The 17,137-nt window shown below is 39.2% G+C and overlaps 1 protein-coding gene across 2 annotated transcripts in view; it reads left to right on the top strand.

The window, feature by feature from the left end:
- Positions 1-17,137, top strand: part of LOC126188183 (SET and MYND domain-containing protein 4-like) — a 141,903-nt gene that overhangs the window by 105,696 nt on the left and 19,070 nt on the right. For both annotated transcript variants that reach the window (XM_049929708.1, XM_049929707.1), the window contains exons 7-9: positions 3,321-3,622; positions 3,724-3,797; positions 14,343-14,455. In XM_049929708.1, coding sequence (XP_049785665.1) covers positions 3,321-3,622; positions 3,724-3,797; positions 14,343-14,455 — 489 coding nt within the window. The remainder of the gene's footprint in view (positions 1-3,320; positions 3,623-3,723; positions 3,798-14,342; positions 14,456-17,137) is intronic.

Raw genomic sequence — 17,137 nt, 5'->3', positions numbered from 1 at the left:
TTTCAGCTGTTATTGTGATTTGTTGACCAATTCTATTGTATCATTTAAGCATGTCATATGTATTTACAAATGCCACATATGCTGACATGGTATTTACGTATGAGTTTTGTAATGCAAACATTGCTGCAGTGTGCAGAGAATATGTTAGATGATTTCCTAATTGCAGAGTACTAAATTCAAGAGTGTTTACTCAAGTTTTTACTAAACTGCATGAGAATGGTGCAATGCCCGGCAGTTATATTAAGTTTCATCTGAAAATGCTAAACAGAGCACGGATCACATGGAAGACAGTTTAGCACATTTCCACTTGTCTTTGACCACTACCCAACCATGCCTCTATTTGGCTAGTGGACATCTCTTGTCATATACATGTTCAAATTAGTTTTATTTTTATTCTTTAGCGCACATGTCCCACATGTTTGAGTAGCACTTCTCTATGGATTAACATTAAATCCAAGCACATTAAGTATTGTATGTGTTCTGCGTTATTATTAGATGTACCATGTTCAACATCCATGAGGATCTCCTTTCCGTGTGCCTCTGAAACAAACAATGTATCAAACTTTATCTCAGTAGTTCATGCAAATGATGATTATGATTATAGCATATTTTGGTGTCCAATGATATTTTGGTGCCCAGCTTCTGGGTCTTTATCAATCATCCAAGTATACTTAGAGATGAGGGTGATTATTAGTGAAGAATTAAAAGTTGCAACACAAATTTTCTCCCTAAAATGACACACAAAGGCTGGGGTATGTTTAAAAGTTAAGGCTGGAGACCAAGCAATTCAATTTTTTTAAAAATGCACATCAGTCTTATCTCATTGTCAGCGAAAGCAGAGGATAGATACCCATTTAAACATAATGCTGTCCTCTCAACAAAATAAAAAAAATGCGATTTGTTAAAATATTGTGTACTGAAATTGAATAGCAAGTGTACAACAGATGGTCCTCTTGGTGAAGTAAGCAGCCATGGCTCATGGATAATGTTCTATACAAAGACAGGTTAGCACTACTTTGTTCTGTGGTTCTTGTGTTGATAAGAACCAGAAGTAGAAGTCACATATTACAGGTCTTAAATGGTTAAGCTGTGCATCATTTTCATTATTTATAATATAAGATTTTGGAGATAAAAATTCAAAAACATTGACTTACTTTACCTATTTTCATTTACTAAGCTCTTGTGGCACAATACTCTGGGGCAACTATTCACTGAAGACAAACGAGTCCATTGCTTGAAATCATGGCTTGCTCTCAGAAGCCCAATGTAGACAACTTTTAAACAGTTGGACATACTGTTTAGCCATGAAAGTTGATGATTCATGCGGTTGCTTTATATTGGAAATATTTGGAGGCCTTACTCCCCCATTAGGATTGCCAAAGGGAGAGGAGCGGTGTGAGAAGGCAGTGCTGACTCCTTCCCTTACCTGTGTAAGCATGTGACACACATAGAAATATTGGCAGTGCTTGGAGAAAATGATTGTGACCAAACTATACTGTAGCAACATCACAGCACCTTTACTCTCTTATTAAGATTGTTATCAACAAACAATAACAATTCTGAAATTGTGGTGTACTTAGATATCACACAAGAAGAGTTTGCGACAGTTGGTACCAGAAGTACTATGGACGTCTGTCCACAGCAGGAACATTGCTGCACGCAAACCAATAATGCTGCCCATGAGAATCCTGCTCCCTGTGAGCGGCAGTGCCATCAGGCAGAGAGATCCATGCTTAGGTAACCATGAACTAGCAGACATTGTCAGTTCAAGTTGTAAGTCAATCCGAGTCTTGGTAGGGTGTTCTCGCAGATCTTTTGTCATGTCTTCACCTCATCAAGTTGTTGAATGAGATAGAAACAGTGCCTCATAGACAGACAGTGGTTAGTCTTCAGTAGAAACAGAACAGTGAATAGAATAATCATGTACGGACAGAGACCATCTAAGAACTGTTATTTGGAACTGTTCTTCAAATAGTACTTCAGGACAGAAGATTAGTTTTCTTACGACTTAAGTTCAGATAACCTTATTGAGTTTATGTTCATGGAACTGTAGTCAGCACAAGAGAGAGAGACTAAACCTGTATTCTACAATTGCTGTAACCAATGTTACCAGAGTTGAGTAACATATTTCACTACTCATTATTCTGTGTTACTCTCATTGTATGTGTGCTGCCCTAGAATCCATACATCTGTCCTGCTGGGACACCTTTATTTGTCTCTTTCAGCGGGAATGAAAGTTTCTTCAAAGTGGGCGACCCCAGCCCACAACAGAAATAACAGAAGCAGTTGTAAATACAATACTAAAAGAAAAAATGACGTATACTCTGCTTTAGTCTGGCACAGAAGGAGTGAGATGTTCAGCAATAAACAGTTTTGACCACCTACCCAGTGTTGGAAATAATTTAATCGGTAATAAAATTAACTTCAAACAAAAGCTGAAATCATATCTGTGTGACAGCTCCTTCTAACTAGAAGAATTTCTGAATATGCAGCACTATTTTGTGTGTGTGTGTGTGTGTGTGTGTGTGTGTGTGTGTGTGCGTGCGTGCGTGCGTGTGTGTGTGTGTTCTAGAGAGAGAGAAAGGGGGGGGGGGTCGAACATAATGAAATATAAATCATAAAGTGTAACAAAAAAAGACAATCATGTAAATGGTCAGCATGTTGCCCCATCATAGCAATAGGTCATAATTCTGACCATAATTCATTCTGCAACAATTGTCCAACACCTCTAACACCAAAATTACCTAACCCCCTCTTGTTAGGTAATCGGTGTAGTTTCTTGGATGGATGGATGGACAGACACACAGATAGACAGATAGATAGATAGAGAGGGAGAGAGAAAGGGGGGGGGGGGGGAATACAGCTATTTTTTTCCAGCCTTGTCTTATCTGAGTGTGAGCACCATCTGTAATGACTTCATTATTGATGGAACATTAAATCTAAGTCTTTTTTTTTAAATGTCTGCTGGTGTCTGTGTATATGCGGATGGATATGTGTGTGTGTGCGAGTGTATACCTGTCCTTTTTTCCCCCTAAGGGAAGTCTTTCCGCTCCCGGGATTGGAATGACTCCTTACCCTCTCCCTTAAAACCCAAATCCTTTCGTCTTTCCCTCTCCTTCCCTCTTTCCTGATGAGGCAACCGTTGGTTGCGAAAGCTTGAATTTTGTGTGTATGTTTGTGTTTGTTTGTGTGTCTATCGACCTGCCAGCGCTTTTGTTTGGTAAGTCTCATCATCTTTCTTTTTAGATATATCTTTTTTTAAAAAAATATAAATCATATTAGTACAGTACCTAACTGTTTACCACTGTTTCCCATTCCAGACTGCTACATTGTTGCTTATATATCTGAAGGAGAGCACAGAATACTTTGATAACAGGCAGCTTACTAATCAGACTGAATCATTGCATATATCTGATAAATCTGAGCCAAGCATTGATTTTATTGGGAGACTGATACTGAGACATATTGCACAGTTGATTTGCAATGCTCATGCTATTACCAAAATTGAGAGTGTGCCTGCTGTTCATAATGTTACAGAGGAAGCTCAAGTTCGTATTGCTACAGCAATATATCCATCTGCCAGTATGATGAATCATTCATGTAATCCAAACATTATTAGTAGGTAGGTGATTAGTGATACTAAAATTGTGTATGTATTACCAGACAGTTATGTCAGTGTCTTATCTCTATTATTATTATTATTATTAATATTATTATTTTCAGCTTTTATGGTGAATATGTTGTTGTGCGTGCCAGCAGAGAAATTGCAGCTGGTTCAGAAGTATTTAACTGCTACGGTGAGCCATCAGTAACACTCTCAGTAACATTATAGGCTTAACTTTCGTAAATGATGTTTATCAAAGTATGTTTGGTGGGTTTTGAGGAAAGTTTGAACAGATTATCAAGAAAATATGAAAATTTGTTGGTAAAGCATTGCTCTATAAAATTATTCATTTATTGTTAAATGGCTTTATTTGTAGCAAAGTCATAGCAGCTAAATGAAATCTTTTCCTTCACACAAGTTAATGAAATACAATGTCTGCCCAAAAAACTCTGAGACTGATTTTGTTTCTGGCATGTAAGTGACATCAGCAAAGCAGCTTGAACTAACAATTCTGAGCAACAATTATATATTCAACCAGTCAGTTGTGAACAGACAGTGTGTAGTTGTGGACATGTGACCATACTGTATCAACATTGTTGTGTCACAAATTACTTTGGAGCAATATCTCTGAATCAAGAGCTGAAGACATTTTCCAGAATGTTTTGAAGAAGAGAAAAGTCTGTGCAAAGTTTATCCTGCGTGCCTTGACTTCCTAACAAAAACCATTATGGATGGACACCTGCTGTGACTTGATTGAAATGTTAAATGTGGACAATTTTTTTCTGGAAAAACTTGTCATGGGTTATGAGACTTGGTGTTATTGATACAAACCTGCCACGAAATTGTCATGAAGGGTCAGTACTTTGACAATGTAACTGACCTTCAAGCCAATGTGACACATGAATTGAACAACATTCTGACAGTTTCATTTTGTTGTACAAGTGTTGTGTGCATTGTACTAAAGTGTGGGTAGACTGTATAAAATATCTGAAGCATTAAAACCACCATCTTAACTTTTCTTTATTTCTTATTAATCCAGTCTTGACGGGGTAGATCTTTCCAGGTAGGTGTACATACTTCAGCTGTTTTGGTTGAGGGGCATTAGAAAGGGGATATATAATGCTGGTGGTGGTGGTGCTGGTGTTGGTGGTGGTGGTGGTGGTGGTGGTGGTGGTGGTGGTGGTGGACGTCGTCGTCGTGGTAGCGGTAGTAGTAGTAGTAGTAGTAGTAGTAGTAGTGTGTGTCTGTTTGCACTGTGACATTACACACATACAGCTATACCAAAATATAGGAGCAACAGACACTGCTGCATTACTGTTGTATTCACCAATTAAGCTAGGTGCTGTCCTAACTGGGAACTCAAGGAAACACGTGCCCATGAAAAGTACAATTTATTGAGTCATAGTGACATAAAGATGAATACAATGAAAGTAGCTTACACGTCTCGAATGCATTTAACAGCAGAGGACCCAGAGGCTCACGCATGCCCTTGTAGAGAAGCTGTCCATGTCAGGTGTAGCTGGTGTAATGTTGTGTGCCTACAGTGGACCAGGTGATGGTGGTTGGTGACTGGACTGCCCCCGGCAGCCACCTCAGGTAGTTGTGGGTGCGCTGTTTGCATGTCAGTATGCACATTTCATTTGCCGTAGTGGCTGTACTTATGTGTGCTTTGTCGGGAAGTGTAGTTACCGCCAGGTTACTACAAGTGCACAACGTAGTTAGCATGAAGCAAACATTTAACAACAGGAAGTAATTGATGTCTTGAAGTGGTGTGCTTGCATGCAGAACTCTATTGTCACAGGGCAACAGTTTGTGATTCCAGAGCAGCAAACTGACAATTATCAATGCACAAGATCCAAAAATCATTCATGTTAAAGAACTAGTCAGTAGCATAAGAACAAGAAAGTTGCAATACATTGTATACTATCACACTGAGGCTTATTAGATGGCAATGAAAAGCAGATTTTGTAGCCAAAAAGAGCACAAAAATTAAACAGACAGGAAAGACTCAGTGTGTCAAATTCTGCAATGAAATGTGTTATTAACAAAATCAAACAATGAAAACTCTATATCAACAACGTAAGAAAAGAAAGGTTGCTACTTACCATAAAAATAATATGGTAAGTTGCAGACAGGCACAATTAAAAGACACTTATACATAAACTTTTGGCCTCAACCTTCATCGGAAAAAGAGAAACGCATATCATTCATTCACTCAAGCAAGCACACCTCACACCCACATGACTGCCAACTCCAGCGTCTCAGACAGGCGCTTTTGCCCAAGCTGCCAGAGCTGGCGGTCATGTGTGCATGGGGTGTGCTTGCACGTGTGAGTGAATGGTGCCTGTGTGTCTCTTTTTCTGATGATGGCTGAGGCTGAAAATTTGTGTGTAAGTGTCTTTTAATTGTGCCTGTCTGCAACTTAGCATGTTATCTTTATGGTAAGTAGCATTATTAACAAATTTAAAGAATAATTAAATTGATCCAATAAAATTTAATGTGACAGAAAGACCTGAAAAATATCTCGTGGACTACTTGATAGTGCCTGATGGACCAAGTAGAGAAGCAGATGCTATGTTCTGCTTGAACACTGGATATGACTGTTTGGCTCCCCATCTGCAGAAGATCTCCATCCTGCCATCTCCAGAATGTGTTTTGCATCACAATATTTGTTCAGTCTTTAAAAGGAGCATATAAAAGAGTGAACAAAATTAAGTGACTGTAATTCAAGCTTAACAACATTGCATTAGGAAGCAAGAATGTGAATGACAATAAGTCATGTGCCAGATTATTATTATTATTATTATTATTATTATTATTATTATTATTTATTCCATGGTAAAATCAGATTTATAGTCATACATCCTCAAATAAAGTGTGTTTGAGAGAAATAACTTAGCCACAGCCTAGGGGATTGTTCCCAGAGTGAATCTATCTTCTAGAAAAGTTACTCGGTAGATATATGCAGGGCAGCTTCTGTGAAGTTTTTAAAGTAGGGGAGAGATAATGCCAGAAATGAAGCTATAAGTTGTGCCTAGATAGCTTAGTTTGTAAGGTATTGCCCATGAAAGACAAGGCTCCAGTTTTGAGGGCCAATCTGTCCCATAGTTTTAATCTGCCAAGGCGCATTAAAAGAAAAAAAAAAAAAAAAACAGCACACATTCCTCCACAGAGTGAAAGATCCATACGCCACACAAGGTGAAGTTTGGTACATCAACATGGCATTTTTTTCCCCCCAAAGAAATGTTTGGTATGGCAATGGCATGCACTCACACTAATCATAGAGCTAAATTTTGATAGCACATATTACTCTTTTTTTTCTTGTTTATTTTTTACACCTCTGTACATATGATAGTACATGAATGCATGTGTATTTTAAGATTTACATAGAAACAGAAATACAGCTCAAATCAGCCAAGATTGCTGTTGTACAGCATTTATTGTGATAACTGGTTTCAGCAAACTACAGTGCCATCATCAGATCTTCTGCAGAACATTTCACTGAATCTTGATCAAATGCTTATTTTACCAAGTCATATGACAGAATGCTACTTCATGAACATGAGAACAATAGTGTATCAGCAAGTCAAGCAAAAAAGAACTATTATATAAAACAGTGTACATATTGCAGTGGTTATATGTGCTCATGTTTGTTCATTAACAGAATGAAGACTGAACCATTTCAGACCAAATCAAATTGAACCAGAAAATCACAAGCATTTCATGTTACCTACACACATTGTGTCCAATCATGTTACTTCAGCTTGAGGAGACTACACTGTGTAATTCCATTTTTGGTTACAGGAGACTGTGTTATGCATTGTACAACACTGTTATGTTATTGTCTTGAACTTGCTTACTATATTCAAACCCTGATCTTCCTCTAAAAGTGTACCCCTTCAGGCTTCCTCCATTACCAATTTAACTGTTACTTGTTGCTTCATGACATTTCTTATCAGTCAGTCTCTTCACGTATTTAAGTTGTCCTATAAAAGTACTATCCTTAATTTTGTGTAAAACTTCTCAGATTTTATTGAGCGGTTAAACAGGAGGTGTATTACTATTATTATTTACTCGAATCAGAAAACAAATACAGTATATGGTAATTACCATTAAAAACAGATGAAAGAAAGAATTACTAAACTACACCACTCTCAGCAAAAATCTTGCAACCACAACTGCACCCAATGTCACAAGCAAAAGACATTCAGTGCTAGATGAAAGGCATAGCTGACAGTCTAATAGCTGCTCCATGGTATGTGGTTCTCTGCAGTCACAGTTGGTGATATCCACATATTTCTGGAGGTTGCTGCTGGATTTTCCAACTCCAGAACGAAGGTGACTGTGTGACCTCCACACCATTCAATTCTGTTCATGCTGAGGTGTGAGGGTTTCTGAAGGAGGAGGTCAGGTGGAGTTATTCTAAAAGTCAAGAGACTTACAGTTGTTTTCTTTCTGTGGCCGTTGTCACTTGTAAGACTGGAGTGGTCTTGAGGAAACTTCCTCTGGACCTCAACCTTGGAGGTGCTGGAATGTGTCAATGTAATGGATGGTTTTCCCGATGAGCTTGATTTGTTCTCTCCACATTGCCAGTTACTTCATGATGAATATCTGGTGGTACTATACCAGCAAGTTGGAAGAGTTTTGCAAGTAGTGTAGGTTTAAGACAGCCTATACTAAGCCTACACATTTTGTTTAGTTCCTTGTACACTATGTTTGCATAGGTGGATTTGTACCAGACTGGGCACATGTACTCTGCAGCACTGTAACACATTGCTAGTACCATCATTCTCAGGCTTTGTGGACGGGAGCCGCATGTGCTACCAGTGATCTTGTGGAGAATATTATTTGTGGCTTCCACCTTCATTCTAGTATTCTCACAATGCTGCTCATAGGTCAGAGTATGGTACAGAGTGACTCCCAGATATTTTGAAAGGTTCATGTTTATTAACTGTATCCCCTGCCATGTGATGTCAAGTTTATGATGTGCCTGATTGTGCTGAAAATGAAAAGCACACAGTTGTGTTTTAGCTGGCGTTGGATGAAGTTGGATGAAGTGTAATAGGCACTCAGCTCCCTCAATGTGTTTGTCAGGTGGGGTTTAACATCTTCAGAGATTTCTCTTGACTTACTATTGCCAGATTATTGGTGTAATGGTAACTCCTTGTGGGCACAGGAAGTACTACTCCATAGACTGGAAGGTGTACTATATAAGCAAACCATACAAAAAATTAGCCCCCCCCCCCCCGAGAAAATGACAGGTTAAAACCATCTAACACTATTTCTAGCCTTGACAATAGCCTCAGTTTGGTGATGATGAAAATCTAGAAGTTTCTTCAAGTATGTTATGTCCGGCTGAAGCCATCTATTGATGATTATATCATAAAAGAGCCACCAAATTTTTGGGATGTTGAGTGATATGTTTCAGCCTCTGTTCCAGATAGATCCACACATTTTAAATGGGATTAAGAGTGGATGCTTTAGTGGGCCAGTCAAGATGCAGCAGGGTGCCTCAGTGTTATCAAACCACAGCTGCATGCATGCATGCAGCCCTGTGAACATGGCAGTTGTCAGTTTTCACAGCATATTCATTATGAAGATGTAGAAGAAAGGGCACTGAACAGAGAATCCTGGTTAACGTAAATGAATAGGCCCAAGTCATGATACAAAAGATACTCCCCCAGAACATCATGGAGCCTTCTTCGACTGTAGCTATACCCTCCATACACTATGGTATAAATGTCTTATTTGGGCATTAGTGCATATGATGCTTTCCATAATTGAGCAAAATCATGACCCATTCAACTGCGCAACATGAGTCCAGTCAGGTGCAGTCCAGTTGCTTTGTTGTTCGGCCCTTTGAAGACAAGCAACTTTACATGCTGCCATGAGCAATGGGTTTTTCCAATGTACCCGACTCGAAATGTTCATTGCATGCTGTTACTTCTGAAATGTTTATTCAGTAACATGTTAGTTGGCATTCACTGACAGCAGGAGTTCCTATTGGGATTGAAACTGATTATTATTGATTTGGTATGCCTTTTGGCTCTGTTCTCTATCAGTTAGGATCATTTTACTACCACTTTTCTTTTACTGTGGTACATGGTTGCAAAAGGCTTCTTTTAGACACATTGGACAGTCTGCATTCACATCAAAACATGTTAGCCCTTTCTGCCATTCTGTCACTTCTCCATGTAGACCAATCTTAATGTGCTGTTTTCCATACAGTCGACTGACACTTGCACACAACTTCACTGTCATGACTAAAGTCAGAACTGGAGAGAGCATGACTACTTCGTAGATGTTCTAGACAGCCTGCAGTGTTCCAAAGAGACCAGTGTGCTCTATTAAGGGAATGACAAATATTTCATCTGTGAGCTTTTATACATAGGTGTAAAACTGTGATGGTTGAATGATCTCATAAAATGTGATTTGGCTTGAGAACTAAGGCTCATTTTAGGCATTGATTTTATTGCAGAATACTTAATATCTATGTCTTTTATTGCTAGTTTTCCAGTACTCGCTTGCAATGCGAGAGATAGAAAAATAATACTGATTTGTGAAGGTTGTTTCTGTTCATTGAACTGAAAATTGAGTGCTAACACAATGTGCTAACATCTGTGTATTGGAGAACACTTTATGGGATACAGTTATTAAGACTTAGATGTGTAATAAGGTTTTGGTATGCATATACACTTGTAATATTCTGAATGTCATGAGGAGTTGATGAAAAGTTAGCTGAATTGTTTGACAACAAATATTGGGTTGGTTTATAAGTTCATAGTGTTTTTGTTTTGTATGTTGGTATTCCAGTTGCTGTGGGTTTACTTATTGGTTATCAGTTTTATTTGTAGTTCACTGTTGCTATTTGAATTAACATATTGCCTTTTTCAAACAGTGGAAAATCCAGGATGGAATGTAACAATATTATGAAAACAAAAGTTGCTACTCGCCATATAACAGAGATGCTGAATTGTAGATGTTGTTGTTGTTGTTGTGGTCTTCAGTCCTGAGACTTGTTTGATGCAGCTCTCCATGCTACTCTATCCTGTGCAAGCTGCTTCATCTCCCAGTACCTACTGCAACCTACATCCTTCTGAATCTGCTTAGTGTATTGATCTCTTGGTCTCCCTCTACGATTTTTACCCTCCATGCTGCCCGCCAATACTAAATTGGTGATCCCTTGATGCCTCAACACATGTCCTACGAACCGATCCCTTCTTCTAGTCAAGTTGTGCCACAAACTTCTCTTCTCCCCAATTCTATTCAATACTTCCTCATTAGTTATGTGATCTACCCATCTAATCTTCAGCATTCTCTTGTAGCACCACGTTTCAAAAGTGTCTATTCTCTTCTTGTCCAAACTATTTATCATCCATATTTCACTTCCATACATGGCTACACTCCTTACAAATACTTTCAGAAATGACTTCCTGACACTTAAATCTATACTCGATGTTAACAAATTTATTTTCTTCAGAAACGTTTTCCTTGCCATTGTCAGTCTACATTTTATATCCTCTCTACTTCGACCATCATAAGTTATTTTGCTCCCCAAATAGCAAAATTCCTTTACTACTTTAAGTGTCTCATTTCCTAATCTAATTCCCTCTACATCACCTGACTTAATTCGACAACATTCCATTATCCTCGTTTTACTTTTGTTGATGTTCATCTTATATCCTCCTTTCAAGACACTGTCCATTCCGTTCAACTGCTCTTCCAAGTCCTTTGCTGTCTCTAACAGAATTATAATGTCATCGGCGAACCTCAACGTTTTTATTTCTTGTCCATGGACTTTAATACCTACTCCGAATTTTTCTTTTGTTTCCTTCACTGCTTGCTCAATATACAGATTGAATAGCATCGGGGAGAGGCTACAACCCTGTCTCACTCCCTTCCCAACCACTGCTTCCCTTTCATGTCCCTCGACTCTTATAACTGCCATCTGGTTTCTGTACAAACTGTAAATAGCCTTTCGCTCCCTGTATTTTACCCCTGCCACCTTCAGAATTTGAAAGAGTGTATTCCAGTCAACATTGTCAAAAGCTTTCTCTAAGTCTACAAATGCTAGAAACATAGGTTTGCCTTTCCTTAATCTAGCTTCTAAGATAAGTCGTAGGGTCAGTATCGCCTCACGTGTTCCAACATTTCTACGGAATCCAAACCGATCTTCCCCGAGGTCGGCTTCTACTAGTTTTTCCATTCGTCTGTAAAGAATCCGCGTTAGTATTTTGCAGCCGTGACTTATTAAACTGATAGTTCGGTAATTTTCACATTTGTCAACACCTGCTTTCTTTGGGATTGGAATTATTATATTCTTCTTGAAGTCTGACGGTATTTCGCTTGTTTCATACATCTTGCTCACCATATGGTAAAGTTTCATCAGGACTGGCTCTCCCAAGGCTGTCAGTAGTTCTAATGGAATGTTGTCTACTCCCAGGGCCTTGTTTCGACTCAGGTCTTTCAGTGCTCTGTCAAACTCTTCACGCAGTATCGTATCTCCCATTTCATCTTCATCTACATCCTCTTCCATTTCCATAATATTGTCCTCAAGTACATCGCCCTTGTATAGACCCTCTATATACTCCTTCCACCTTTCTGCTTTCCCTTCTTTGCTTAGAACTGGGTTTCCATCTGAGTTTTTGATATTCATACAAGTGGTTCTCTTTTCTCTGAAGGTCACTTTAATTTTCCTGTAGGCTGTATCTATCTTACCCCTAGTGAGATAAGCCTCTACATCCTTACATTTATCCTCTAGCCATGCCTGCTTAGCCATTTTGCACTTCCTGTCGATCTCATTTTTGAGACATTTGTATTCCTTTTTGCCTGCTTCATTTACTGCATTTTTATATTTTCTCCTTTCATCAATTAAATTCAATATTTCTTCTGTCACCCAATGATTTCTACTAGACCTCGTCTTTTTAGTTACTTGATCCTCTGCTGCCTTCACTACTACATCCCTCAAAGCTACCCATTCTTCTTCTACTGTATTTCTTTCCCCGATTCCTGTCAATTGTTCCCTTATGCTCTCCCTGAAACTCTGTACAACCTCTGGTTCTTCCAGTTTATCCAGGTCCCATTTCCTTAAATTCCCACCTTTTTGCAGTTTCTTCAGTTTTAATCTACAGGTCATAACCAATAGATTGTGGTCAAAATCCACATCTGCCCCTGGAAATGTCTTACAATTTAAAACCTGGTTCCTAAATCTCTGTTTTACCTTTATATAATCTAGCTGATACCTTTTAGTATCTCCAGGGTTCTTCCATGTATACAACCTTCTTTTATTATTCTTGAACCAAGTGTTAGCTATGATTAAGTTGTGCTCTGTGTAAAATTCTACCAGGCGGTTTCCTCTTTCATTTCTTACCCCCAATCCATATTCACCTACTATGTTTCCTTCTCTCACTTTTCCTGCTGCCGAATTCCAGTCACCCATGACTATTAAATTTTCGTCTCCCTTCACAATCTGAATAATTTCTTTTATTTCATCATACATTTCTTCAATTTCTTCGTCATCTGTAGAGCTAGTTGGCATATAAACTTGTACTACTGTCGTAGGCGTGGGCTTCGTATCTATCATGGCCACAATAATGCGTTCACTATGCTGTTTGTAGTAGCTTACCCGCATTCCTATTTTCCTATTCATTATTAAACCTACTCCTGCATTACCCCTATTTGATTTTGTGTTTATAACCCTGTAGTCACCTGACCAGAAGCCTTGCTCCTCCTTCCACAGAACTTCACTAATTCCCACTATATCTAACCTACCTGCCTGATTAAGGGATCTGACATTCCACGCTCCGATCCGTAGAACGCCAGTTTTCTTTCTCCCGATAACGACATCCTCTTGAGTAGTCCCCGCCCGGAGATCCGAATGGGGGACTATTTTACCCCCGGAATATTTTACCCAAGAGGACACCATCATCATTTAATCATACAGTAAAGCTGCATGCCCTCGGGAAAAATTACGGCCATAGTTTCCCCTTGCTTTCAGCTGTTCGCAGTACCAGCACAGCAAGGCCGTTTTGGTTAGTGTTACAAGGCCAGATCAGTCAATCATCCAGACTGTTGCCCTTGCAACTACTGAAAAGGCTGCTGCCCCTCTTCAGGAACCACACGTTTGTCTGGCCTCTCAACAGATACCCCTCCGTTGTGGTTGCACCTATGGTACAGCTATCTGTATCGCTGAGGCACGCAAGCCTCCCCACCAACGGCAAGGTCATTGGTTCATTGGGGGGGGGGGAATTGTAGATAGGTACAACAAAAAGACTGTCACAATATAAGCTTTCAGTCAACAAGGCCTTTGTCGAAAAGATGATAGACGCGCACACACACACAGTCTGCTTGACTGACAAAAAACACACAGGAGGTGAGCTGGGAAGTCATTCTGCACCCATCTTATTCACCTGATTGTGTGCCTTTAGAGTTTCACCTTTTCCGCTCTCCATCAAACAACAATCAAGGAACATTCCAAACATGGCTCAGTGAGTTCTTTGCCTCAAAACTGCAAGATTTCTACAGTCCTAGAATCGAAAAGGTACCCCAACATTGGCAGACTGTTGTAAATAGTGGAGGAGAATGCATTATTGATGACTAAAGTCTCTTGCTACATGTATCTGATATGTTTATTAAACTTATGGAAAAATGCTATGAACTTATGCACCATCATTAAACCCATCTAAAGTTTAATCCATGCATTTTCCATTTCATAATTATTTGATCTTTTTTAATACAGGACCACATTTCAGACGAATGCTACTGAAGGAACGACAAGAAATCTTAAAGTCACAGTACTTTTTTAGGTGTTCTTGTGATTGCTGCACAGATTCTGCTATGATTGAAAAAGAAGTAAGTATTTTGATTTGAAAATGTGGTATATTGTGAAGTTCAGTTATCTTTTTTGTTATAAAGGTTGATTTGACCTTTTATTGTGACAAACATGCCTGTTGGGAAGAAATCTTTTTTTGCTTCCATAGTAACAGAATGTCAATTGTATCCATATGAGGTGTTTTACATTGGACACTTGTAGAATGCTTTGGATATCTCATGAGTTTCCATTGGAACTATGGTATGTGGTACACAGGGTGGGCACAAATATGGAAACACCAAGAACACACAATATTATCATGCTTAATATGGCATAAGCAAACGATTGGCCATCAGAACAGCTTCCAGTCATCTCAGAATGGATAAATACAGTTCATGCATGGTTTCCAGGGGATTCTTATACAATTCTCCTGGCAAAATAATAGCAAGCTCAGGTAAATGTGATGGAGATGGATAACGATCACATACCAAAAATGCTGAATAATACTGAAATCAGGTGACTGGTGGCCAGGGAAGATGCAACAATTCATCCTTTGTGCTCCCAAAACTACTTTTGGATGATGCAAGCTGTATGAACAGGGGTCCTATTGTCTTGGAACACAGCATCACCTTTGGGGTACATTGTGCCACAGGCTGGACCTGATCAGCCATAATGGTCACATAATCCTTGGCAGTAATGAGACTTTGCAGAGTAGTCATCGGGCCTATGGAACACCACAACATGGCTGTGCAAATTGTTACCAAACCCTCATCACATCTTACTCTTGGGACTCCGCCAGTTGCTGGAAACTGAGTGAATTGGCCCATCCAACCAAATGTCATTCTTCCGTTGCACCGTAGTCCATGTTTTATGGCTTCGGCACCTCATTCTCTCATTATGGGCACTTGCATCACTGATGAGTTATTTTGGAATTCCAGCTTGCCCTGAAATTCTACATGTACATTCTGCGATCCATTGTTAAGTGAATGTCAGAGGGTACACCCCATTGTACCAGTTATTAGCGCTCTTTCCTTTCCATTCATGTATGGAGTGTGGGAAGAATGATTGTCTAAATGCCTCTGTGCATGCTGTAACAAGTCTAATATTGTCCTCATGATCGCTACTGGAATGATATGTAGGGGATTTTAGTGTATTCCTAGACTCTTCATTTATAGCTGATTGTTGGAACTTTGTCAACAGACTTTCTCGGGACATTTTCCGTCTGTCTTTAGGAGTCTGCCAGTTCAGTTCTTTCAATAACTCTGTGACACACTCCCACAAATATAATTTGAGAATTAGTGCCTCCCTTCCCTGTATATGTTCAATATCCCGTGCTGGTCCTATTTGGTACAGCTCTCACACACTTCAGCAGTAATTTAGGATAGGTCACATGAGTGATTTGTAAGCAGTCTTCTTCTTTTTAGACTAATTGTATTTCCCTAGTATTCTACCAGTGAATTGAAGTCTCCTACCTGCTTAACCCATAACTGATCCTATGTGGTCATTCCACTTCATGTTCCTACTGTATTTGTATGAGTTTACAGGTTCTAGTTGTTACTCAGTGAGATTAAATTCATAGGGTACTATGTTTCTTCATTTTGTGAAGTACACAATTTTGCGTTTATGAACATTTAAAGCATGTTGCCAGTCTTTGCACCACTATGAAATCTTATCAAGGACTGACTGAATATTTGTACAGCTTTAGTCAGATCGTTCTTCATTGCAGATACCTAGATCATCTGCAGAAAGCCTAAAGTTACTATTAATATTTTCTGCAAAATCTTTAATACCCTGATTATGGAGCTCCCTTCATGTTGTTTTAGTGATGACAAGGTTTGCGAGCACAACATTCAGTTCTGCTGTGACTTTTGGAGTCGTTGTCCTCTGTTGTCTGTCACAATCACACAGCACACATTGTAGTCAGCACTGTGACTTAGCAAATGATGTTTTTCCACTTTCTTTGTACGTTGTATAATCTTCACTATAGTGCATCTTGAAACCCTTAAACACTTCAGCTACGTGGCTATGAAAACACACACCATACAGGCACCAACAAATTGCCCTACTTTGAATGCGCTGAGCTGCAACATAATGCAATCAAAACTCTACAGAATACTATTTTGACCATGACTGACACTTTGAAAGTATTGAGTACGTTGCACAGGTGCCATTCGTGGTCAAATATAACAGCACAACAGCAGGCTTGGCTAGCATCTGCATTTATGTTCAAGCATGCATTTCTCTCAGTCTTTCCATATTTTTGTCCACTTCCAGTAAGTGGGACACGTGTCAATTTCTGTCAGCACTATAGAACCTGGATTTGTAAGAGAGCTTACCTTCAATGCAGCATTTGACTGACATGATTGTTGTGTTGAGAAGGAGTTGTGGAAGACAGACATTGATTCATTCATTCATTCATTTACACGTCATGTTCCATAAATGTTGAATCCTGCCTACTTGTCAAATATAGGGTGCTTAGGAAACCTGCTTTCTTGGATCGCTAGACAACATTCAAACAAATTGTATTAATGAGTTTTATTACAAAATGAACAATGACAATACTTAACTTTGACAACAACACAAAAGTGTCGCAAGCAAAGGGAGACTTGCAAATAATAAATCTTACCAGTAATTACAATTCCTAAGTCACTGGTCTCGAAGTGCCTAATCTTGATGGTGCTGTAGAAGTGGGCCACGACCAGTCAGTGCAGCGCTTATGTCCT

The sequence above is a fragment of the Schistocerca cancellata genome, chromosome 5 (assembly GCF_023864275.1).
Source record: "Schistocerca cancellata isolate TAMUIC-IGC-003103 chromosome 5, iqSchCanc2.1, whole genome shotgun sequence".
NCBI classification, from domain to species: Eukaryota; Metazoa; Arthropoda; class Insecta; order Orthoptera; family Acrididae; genus Schistocerca; species Schistocerca cancellata.
This window is presented reverse-complemented; position numbering and strand designations above follow the sequence as displayed.